This window comes from Nicotiana tabacum, chromosome 7, assembly GCF_000715075.1.
Source record: "Nicotiana tabacum cultivar K326 chromosome 7, ASM71507v2, whole genome shotgun sequence".
NCBI lineage: Eukaryota > Viridiplantae > Streptophyta > Magnoliopsida > Solanales > Solanaceae > Nicotiana > Nicotiana tabacum.
The window spans coordinates 177,372,919-177,383,547 of NC_134086.1; the positions used below are offsets into that span (position 1 = coordinate 177,372,919).

At 32.9% G+C, this 10,629-nt stretch overlaps 1 protein-coding gene across 1 annotated transcript; it reads right to left on the minus strand.

Moving 5' to 3' along the window:
* Positions 1-905: 905 nt before the first annotated feature.
* LOC107821691 (auxin transporter-like protein 5) lies at positions 906-6,397 on the minus strand. Its single transcript, XM_016648132.2, has 8 exons — positions 6,119-6,397; positions 5,816-6,001; positions 5,290-5,402; positions 5,009-5,192; positions 3,855-3,952; positions 2,493-2,700; positions 2,124-2,381; positions 906-1,477 (listed from the first exon to the last, which is right to left on the minus strand). Exons 1-8 carry the CDS (start codon positions 6,278-6,280, stop codon positions 1,208-1,210), a joined length of 1,479 nt encoding a protein of 492 aa, XP_016503618.1. The 5' UTR covers positions 6,281-6,397; the 3' UTR covers positions 906-1,207.
* Positions 6,398-10,629: the final 4,232 nt, after the last annotated feature.

Below are 10,629 nucleotides of genomic sequence, written 5' to 3' on the forward strand. Positions count from 1 at the left end.
TTTATCTCTACTGAAATCAATCACTGCACAAAGTCTAATCGACTAAACTTATACTTAGTCAACTAAGATTTTTAAATCGATTACAATTTACCCCCTCTTGTGCTTTCAAAGTCGATCTCGTGATATAATCTAGTTCAAAACTATAAATTTGTTATAAAATAAAGACTGTAAAGTAAAGAAGAGTATAGAGAGAAACTGATATATTATTCGAATTCAAACTGATGTACATAATTAACTGAAATCTCTTCTATTTATAGAAGAATGGAAGCTGTTGTGTAAACTGCTTCTGCAAGCTGCTGTGTAAGTTACTTTTGCAAGCTGCTATGTAAGCTGCTTCTGCAAGCTGTTGTGTAAGCTGCTACTGTACCAGATATGGATAATCTTGTACTGAGAGTGATGTTTATCTATAACGGAGTACTGAAAGGATAAGCTCATTGTACCAGGTATAGATAATCTTCTACTGGGGGTAATGTTTATCCATAACAGAGTATCGAAAGGATAAGCTTATTATACCCGGTATGGATAATCTTCTACCGGGGGTAATGTTTATCCATAACAGAGTATCGAAAGGATAAGCTTATTATACCCGGTATGGATAATCTTCTACCGGGGGTAATGTTTATCCATAACCGGGTACCGAAGTGATAAGCTTCTTCAGGAGGCTTATTTCCAATAGAGTACTAAATAGATAAACATAGTTACGGCGGAGTTCCATATAGATAAGCTTCTTCAGGAAGTTTATTTACAACGGAGTACTAAATGAACATCCATAATATAATATATTCATAACAAAATTTAGTTTTTTTTTTGGTCATAGGTATGTTCAATTGGAGCGTCTTAGGTGATCGGAACACATGAATCTAGTCTAACTACCTTTGCAATAGATTTAAGAATCAACTATCAAAGACGGACAAAAAATAACAAATCTCTTCTTCTCCAAATCATGTCACATATTACATTTCAGATACCAACTCCTAACCAGATAACTAAATCAAGCTAAATTTAAAATTTAAAATACAAGCGAAGGCGTGGGGGGTGGGGTTGGGGGGGCGCTTCGAATTGGCTTGCTAATTTGGGCAGACAACTCATCTTGATCTCTCATGATTTTCATCTATCGTTCAACTTATATTGGCGTGACAATTGAGGGGAACATCAGCCAACTACGCCTTTTAATCCTGTTAAATTCCCAGCATGAATGGCGAAGAATTCATAGGTGGTGAGGGTGCGTGATGTTGACCGGAGCCGGCCGTGGTGCGCCGACGTGAGGGAGGAACGGTGGTGGAGATCCCGGAGGAGGTGGACATTGGTAACACTTGGTGAAAAGACCAAATGTGTCAATTTGATGTATGAAATTGGTCATGCTAGCCCAACCACCAAATCCAAACCCAACAATCAGTACCCATACCACCACAAATATGTTTATCGTAAATGTTCCAGCCCAACGTCCCACGAATTTTGGTGGTTGCTCTACCGCATTCTGCATTACATAAAGTATACAATCACCACATATTCATAACATACAAAAAGTTTTGAAAAACATAAACAAATGAATTAGGAATTATTAATATCCTTTAACACTTTTAACCCTCATAGTATTATCTAATTTTCGACGTAAAATTAAAATATTAAACCAATATCTTTGAGATTTTCAGTCAAAATTGAAAGAGAGTTGGAGACTGAGATGAGTCATGGCATTATTAATAGGAATATCTTTATGTTTGGACGATTCCTCCTAGATATATATAGCTCCAAGAATAAATAGTTTCTTTTTTCACTTAAAGTCAAAGTACTAATGTGTGAGACGTGACTTCCCTTTTATTCTACTCTTAGAAAAATAAGACTGAATAGCCACCGTAAAAATAATAGCCGATAGAATATATAAAATTTATATATTTTTTTGTATATATATATATATATATATTCTGTATGTTATATACAAAAATTATATAAGTTTTATACACTTTTTCGATTATCAGATGTAAATAATTTTTGTCGCGGGTTAAAAATGATAATACCTCATTATTCTTTCTCTTTATTCTCTGTTGGGCCCTTAGGAATCATAGTATAAGATTCTTTTACTTTTTTTTCCATTTTTGAAGTATAGGAAAATGAAAGATTGGTACCTCTCTGGCAGCAGCTGATTTAAAGGTGAACATATGAGCAAGTGCTGGGATAATGTAGACCGTAAAACTAACGAGAAGTGAACCAACACTGGAGTTTATAGGGCCAAAGAAAGGGAATACTATGGCCAAAAACCATATCGGAATCACCACCGGCAACCGCGCCGCCGCCCTCTTGCATAGACTCTTACACTCGTGCATCCCTATAGCTTTTTCCCATACAAAATACAATGGCGTGCATGCAAAACCAAATGTTATAAACTGCCACAAAAGAAAAACAACTCAATGTTAATTTCGTTTAAAGTTTTGACACACTCATTAAAAAATCACTCAACGTTAATAGAATTGACTAAAATGACATTTAAAATGGACCTGATGAATGAGCATAAGGATGACAGCCATGTCTCTGAAGGGTGATTTTGGTAAGAGAGAAAAGGCATTGGAATGATCAAGAAGTAAATCTCCAAATGCCCAATAGACTGCTGCTGCTGATGGAAGAGTCAGTGTCAACACATAAAGAGTTGCCCATAAGTAGATTGCCTTAAATTTTTGTGGTTTCCACATCGCGTGCATTACCTCTCTGCCCAAAAAAAACCACAAAACTTTAGTCTCCCTTAAAATACAAAAGATTAACAAGAAATGTATGTAAGTTAAAATTCTTACTATATAGAGAAAAAATCCCACTCCCTTGGTTTTAATTTATGTTAACTTATTTCTTTTTTAGTAGTTTGAAACAGAATGATGCCTTTTTTAAATTTGAAAATAATTTAATTTAAGTATACTATTTTACACTTAATGAGATGCGTCTATTGACAAACAAATGTTATGACATTTTTAAAACCGCAAGTTTCAAAAATATTATAGTCACACAAATGTTATAGGCATATTTAAGACCGCAAATTTCAAAATATTTTTCTGTTCTTAAACTATTTGTCCAATTAATAAGTTCACGTGAATTGATCTACATGAAATACGATATTTTTAGATGTTTTTTTTTTCAATGTACCTATGAGCTACAGACCTATACCTCCATGCCCACATGTCCACAACATAATTAAATGGCTTTTACAGTTGTACAGAAGCTAAAAAATCCAGTTGAGTAAATATCAAGATCTAATTTTGCAGTACTCGCTATCAAATTTATGATAGATTTCTTTTTTACTTTTTACCTTGGTTAATGGTTCTGTGAATTTATGCCAAGGAAACAGAAAATGAACATTAAAACAAGGAGGTGCTCAGAGCTTCAACAGTTTTCCGTCATTGATTCAGCAATAAAAGCAAAAGTGATTCGAAAAAATAGTTCTGACTTTCTAACTCGAAAAGGGTAAAAGGGAATCTGGCCATGGAAAAAAGATGCTGGAACCACTATTTATATTTTAGCCACAAATGCATGTAAAAAGCTAAAAGTAAAAGTTACAAGAGATATGCACAGTTGTGGAGAATAATAATAACAATAATAGTGTTTTGACAATGATTGGTCATGGCGTAGTAAATGTTAAGTTTTGAGAGAATATTAATCTTTTTGACACAAAAGAATAGTCCACTAGATTACTTCTTCAGAATCTGTCGAAAGAAGTCAAGGTAAAGTCATTTTCATAAAGTTATAGATACTAAAATATCTCCTATTTTTATAGTTTTACCCTTGTACTTGAATGTTAGAAAAAGAAAAAGAAGGTTATATATATGAACTAAATATATTCGTCAAAAGCAAATAAAAATAATTATATGTCTTACACAGTAACGGCATGTCCCCCAAATGTGTAGAGAATGTTTGTTGCTCCTGTGAAATAGAGCACCAATTTTGTTGGTCCCGAATGCTTCACCCCCTCCGCCTGTTTTAAAGGAAAAAAAAACATAAATATAGAGTAATTAACATTTCAAAGCTAAAGTATCTAATTAATTAGTCAAATCTCCACATATGTATAGATATGATTAAAAGGTTTGAAAATGATACTGTATAGCCGCTCTCAAAATAATAGTCGAAAAAATTTATATTTTATATATATATATATATATATATATATATATACACACATTCTGTATCTTATATGAGTATATAAAAATTATACAAATTTTAGATATTTTTTCGGTTGCCGAATATAAATAATTTCTGATGTAGGCTACGAGTCAAAAAAAATTCTGAAGGTTTTCAATTCCCATGGCACATCCAATTACTACTAATTCGGAACTCTAAAGTAGCATCTCTTTGTTGTTACTGGTTTTTTCAATTCGAAAGACGCTACCATACCAACTTAACTGCCCGAATAACAACCGGTATACTATAGGTTAGCCCGGTTCAGTCCTCTCATAGGATCAGCTCCTCATAGTTCTCCATTTAACACCAATGTTAGATGGGAACCGAATTGTCTCATGCGATATATGCTTAATTTCGTGACACGACGACGAAACTAAGTTAAATAATCATATGTGAAATTAAACGAAAAAATGACACTGCATAACCGCTCTCAAAATAATTGTTGAAAAATATATATTTTTGTATATACTCCGTCCATCCACTTTACTTGGCACGTTTTGATTTTTCACGTTCCTTAAGAAATAATAAATGAAGTGCATAATTTACCATGATACCTATATTAATTGATGCATATTTTATTGGATTTGAGAAAATGGTTTAAAATGAGTAACAAACGATGTGGGTATAACAGGAAAAAAAAGTTTGTTTTCTCTTGATATTCGTAAAGTGACAAGTAAAAATGAAAATCTATTTTTAGTATAGATGCTAAGTAAAATTGAACGGAGGGAGTAGATACATTCTATATATTATATATTAAAATATACAAATTTTATATATTTTTTCGGCTACCAAATATAAATAATTTTTGTCGTGGGCTAAAGGTGATAATAGTCCGAATTAAACCAATACATACCTGGCCCTGAAGAAGTGACGCGACAGTAAGATACCAAGCAGTGTAAGTGGTCATTAATAAGCCAAGGAAAGACCAGATTCGATAATTGTGGAAAGAAGGAATGAAGACAGTAGTAGCACAACAAGCTCCGAAGATATAAGTCCAAGTTCTTTTGTCCAAATTATCATTAATGTAATATATATTGCTGCACATTTAAATAAAATAGATTGTGTTACTTATATGAGTAGAAAAAAGACAAAATATTATATGTAGGGGCAGGTAGAAAATTAAAGAGGACGAACCTTGCACAGGCTATAAGTTGAATTACAGATCCAAACAGAAGAAAAGTGCAATTAAAAGCCAAACCCACGTTCCTCCAATGTTTTCCTAGCAACCCGTCAAGAACTTCAAACCACTGTAATACAAAAATTACATATAAAAATTTAGACATTAAAATAGTAAAGAAAACTCAGAATACCATGTGAGAAATGGATTTACACAGTTGTCATGTTCCTCATGTAAATTTAGATTTTAGTAGTGGTGGTTTTCTGTCACAGACAAAATATCTATTAACCTATATCTTGTCGGAGTGTTTTGGTTTTAAGTTAAATAAAAGAAATACACCCCTTCAAAACAAGAAAAGATTTTTGATTGACACAAGAATAAAAAACTCCTTCCGGTCCTTCCCGAATCATACGCATAGCGAAAGCTTAGTGCAATGAGCGAAAAGTAAAATTAAATTATGAGTTAATTGTGACAATAAATAGATATTGTTTATGTAAAATCCTGCGTACGCTACTAATAACAAGGTTGTTGAAAGGGAGAAACCTGAATGACGTGGTTGCGAAAATCAACTTTTTCTCTTTCTTTTCTGGTTCTGTACTCAATATAGAGAATGCTAATGAGATAAGCTGTCCAACTGCCTAATAACCCATAGAAGAGTTGAAATGAAACACCAGAGATCATTCCCAGTTGAGAAAATGAGTATGGCAATGTTAATAGTACTTGAGCTACCTGAGAATGTACACCAAAAAAAAGTCAAAATAAAAACAAAGCAAATTTATCTATCAATGTGTGCATTAATAAAAAATATTTTAAGAAAGAATTTGGGGAGAAATTAATTAATTTAACCTGATTAGAAGCACAACTAAACCAAGCATCATAAGCAGAACCACCATGCCAGAATAAATTAGAGATCTTAGATTTCATGTCATTATTAGACTTTCCTTCAGTCTCCATTTCCACGTAATTACCTACTATCACTGTTTCCACTACTTTGTCTGAGGATTCCATCTTCTTCTTTTTCTTTTTCTTAGTATTTTCTCTGCTCACTCTCTTCTTACTGATAAGCTCTTGAATCTCTTACTACAGAAATGGACTTATAAAACAGCTGGCTAGTAGGAAGTTTACTCGTCTATGCCATATTTATATTGAGAGAAATGAATGTTAAAGAATTTTGGTGGGTGGGCCTCTCAATTTCTAATTTTACTTTTTTTTCCTTTAGTTCTGTTAGCTATTTTTTTTCAAAAAAATTCAGGGGTGAAATCGTGAATAGAATGATGGGGAATTGGTGTATTTTGAAAGGTGGGAATGACTAGAGTTAAACAACTACACACAACGAGCAATGACGAACTCAGTATAATAACATAAATAAGATCTGAGAAAAATAATGTGTGCGTAGACCATATTCGTACCTTGAGAAGGTAGATATGTTATTTCCAATAGATCCTCGATTCAAGAAAGTATAAAGAATAAAACAGTAACAGCAACATCAGCAAGATAATAAGATAATCGAGGCAAAGCTGGAGCTCGGGTATCGATATATTTCATCAAGAGAAAGGAGGCGGACTGATAAGAAAGCCGACCACATGCCCAAAGATCCAACATGCATTTTTTTTTTTGCATTGGACTCTTTCTTTAACTAATATAAATATCAGTTAGTCTGCCATTTTTTTTCTTGACAGAAAAAAAGATTAGGAAATAGCTTCATGTGCTCTGATTCATTATTTGGGAACATTAGCAAAGTGTTTCAAAGGTGGGATTATCGTGATGTAGGTGTGTCTCTAATAAAAATATGAAAATAAGAAAATATATATGACATGTTATGAATAGTTTGTACATTGGATACTACTTTGGATATTACATTGGACGCTACATTAGATGCTCATGTTGTGAATAACTTAAAGATTAAATTTCCTACTTTATGTCCATCATCTTTACTTTTTATGCTTATAAAAGGTCATGTAATTGCAATGGAAAAATACACCAAAATGAAAGAAGAAAACACTTCTTCCTTCTTTCTATCTCTTTTATTTACATTTTACTGCATTACTTTTATTTTATAACACGTTATCAGCACGAAGCTCTAATTTTATTCTTAACTCCCGCTAAGTTGAGCCATATTTTATTAAGATATGTATCATTATAATCATCTTATTTATGGCAGCACATATCATATGCTCACTGTTTGCATATTACTTGTGCGCTTGAGCATCTTAAATAGTTTAAGTACATTGCAGTGATTAAATAACTATTTCCTTTCGTGCTAAACTCTTAGAGGACCTCAAAGTCATCAAACTAGCTATGCACTAATGTCATGGACTCCCTGGATCAAAACATATCTTTAAGGCATTTTGAAGAACTGTGAGAAATGAATTGACAAGCAATAATTTTTTAATTACTTTATATTTATTGGAACATATAAATAATGTTAGTCACGTTCAATTCTATTAACACACATATATCAATAATATAAAGTGAAATGAAACAAATATGTAATTTCTACTTTATGGCAAGAATAAAATGAAATAGTAGATTGTTAACATGATATAGCTCTATTTTCATTTCTTTTACCTTAATCGTTTTGTTTTCATTAATTGTTTATTATTATAATTATTTCTCTAACTTATTCATTTTTTATGATAGTTTTCACTATGTCAAATTTATCAAAACTTGAATTTGTGGCACTTGACATCACCGGAAGGAACTATTTATCATGGGTTCTTGATGCTGAAATTTACCTTGAAGCTAAAGGTCTTGGGAATACTATTATACAAGGATATGAAGCATCAAATCAGGATAAAGCGAATGCCATGATTTTCCTTCGTCATCATCTACATGAAGGGTTAAAAACTGAATATTTAACCGTAAAAGATCCACTTGAATTATGGATTAATTTGAAGGATCGATATGACCACCTAAAACTTACGGTATTACCGAAAGATCGGTATGAGTGGATACATTTAAGGTTGCAAGACTTTAAAACCGTAAGTGAGTATAATTCTGCTATCTTTAAAGAAAGTTCTCTATTAAAATTATGTGGAGACACTATCACAGATGAGGACTTATTGGAAAAAAATATTTTCTACTTTTCACGCTTCAAATGTGGTGTTACAACAACAATACCGTGAAAAAGGTTTTAAGAAATATTCTGAATTAATCACATGCCTACTTGTGGCTGAGCAGAATAATACTCTATTAATGAAAAATCATGAAGCTCATCCCACCGGGTCAGCTCCATTTCCGGAAGTGAATGCTGTAGCAACACATGATAAGTTTGAAAGAAAACAAAATAATTACCGTGGTCGTGGACATGGTCGTAAACGTGGACGTGGCAGGGGGCGAAACAATTATCGTCATTATGGTGGAAATAAATTGGAAAACAATAAGGGCTCTCAAATTAATCATTCAAAAGGTAAAGCTAGTATGTGTCACCGATGTGGTATGAGAGGTCATTGGGCACGCATTTGTCGTACGCCAGAACATTTTGTCAAACTTTATCAAGCCTCCCTCAAGAAAAAAGAAAATAATGTGGAGGCACACTTGACATTTCAAAATAATGATAATGAAGCATGTCCCTCAAATAAATATGATTCTAAGGCACATCTTGCATATAAAGATGATGATTTTGAAGGCCTAACAAATATTACTCATTTAGAAGTTGGAGACTTCTTTGAGGATATTGACTGAAGAACTAATCATGTTACTGGGGAATGAAGATATAAAAGTTGTTATTTTTATGTTTGCAACTAGTTTATTTTTCTTGAGTGTATTTTCCTAATGCATCATGTGTTGCTAGTTTCTACATTCCTAATGTATTTCTTAATGTTTTTTTTCGCTTGTCTTTCATATTTCTTATGATGTATTATTTGTTTTTTTATGAAGAATATGAAAATTCCCCAGTCTTCAGTTGGACTCAAGATTAATAAAGATGATATATGTCTTCTGGATAATGCTACAACACACACTATTTTAAAAGATAAGAGATATTTCTCTTATTTGGTAATGAAAGAAGCGAATGATAATACAATATTCGATAGTACAAGATTAATTGAAGGTTCTGGAAGAGCCAATTTATTACTACCAGGAGGAACAAATTTGGCTATTGATGAAGCACTATATTGTAGTAAATCTCAAAGAAACTTATTAAGTTTCAAAGATATTCGCCAAAATGGCTATCATATTGAGACTACAAATAATGAAAAGATTGAATATCTTTATATTACTACAATAATGTCCGGTAAGAAATATGTGCTTGAAATGTTACCTACTCTTTCCTACGGCTTATACTACACAAGTATTAGGAGAATTGAAACACATGCCATAGTAAACGAGAAGTTTACTAATCAAGATAATTTTATTATTTGGCATGATCGGTTGGGCCATCCCGGTTCTAATATGATGCGTAAAATAATTGAGAATTCACATGGACATGCAATGAAGAATCAGAAGATTCTTCAATTTAAGGAATTCTCTTGTGCTGCATGTTCTCAAGGAAAATTAATTATTAGACCATCAACTATTAAAGTTAGGATGGAATCCCCTACATTTCTGGAACGTATACAAGGTGATATATGTGGGCCCATTCACCCTCCATGTGAATCATTCAAATATTATATGGTTTTGGTAGATGCATCTACAAGATGGTCACATGTGTGTTTACTATCAACTCGCAATATGACATTTGCGAGATTGTTGGCTCAAATAATAAAGCTAAGAGCACAATTTCTAGATTATGCAATTAAGACAATTCGTCTTGATAATGCTGGTGAGTTTACATCCCAAGCCTTTAATGATTATTATATTTCAACCGGGATAACAATTGAGCATCCGGTTGCTCATGTTCATACACAAAATGGTCTAGCAGAATCATTGATCAAACACCTCCAATTAATTTCTAGACCAATGCTTATGAGAATAAAACTTCCCATTTCAGTATGGGGTCATGCTATTTTGCACGCACTTGTGCGGATAAGGCCCACAAGTTATCATAAAGTCTCCCCATTGCAATTGGCTTTTGGTCATGGGCCAAATATTTCCCATCTTAGGATTTTTGGTTGTGCAATATATGTTCCAATTGCTCCACCACAACGCACAAAGATGGGTCATCAAAGAAGGTTGGGGATGTATGCTGGATATGAATCTCCTTCTATTATAAAATATCTAGAGCCGATGACTGAAGATTTATTTACGGCAAGATTTTCTGATTGCCATTTTGATAAATGAGTATATCCAACATTAGGGGTAGAAAATAAGCAGCTGAAAAAGAAGATAGATTGGAATGCATTATCACTGTCTCATTTAGATCCTCGGACAAATCAATGTGAACAAGAGGTTCAAAAGATTATTCATTTACAAAATAT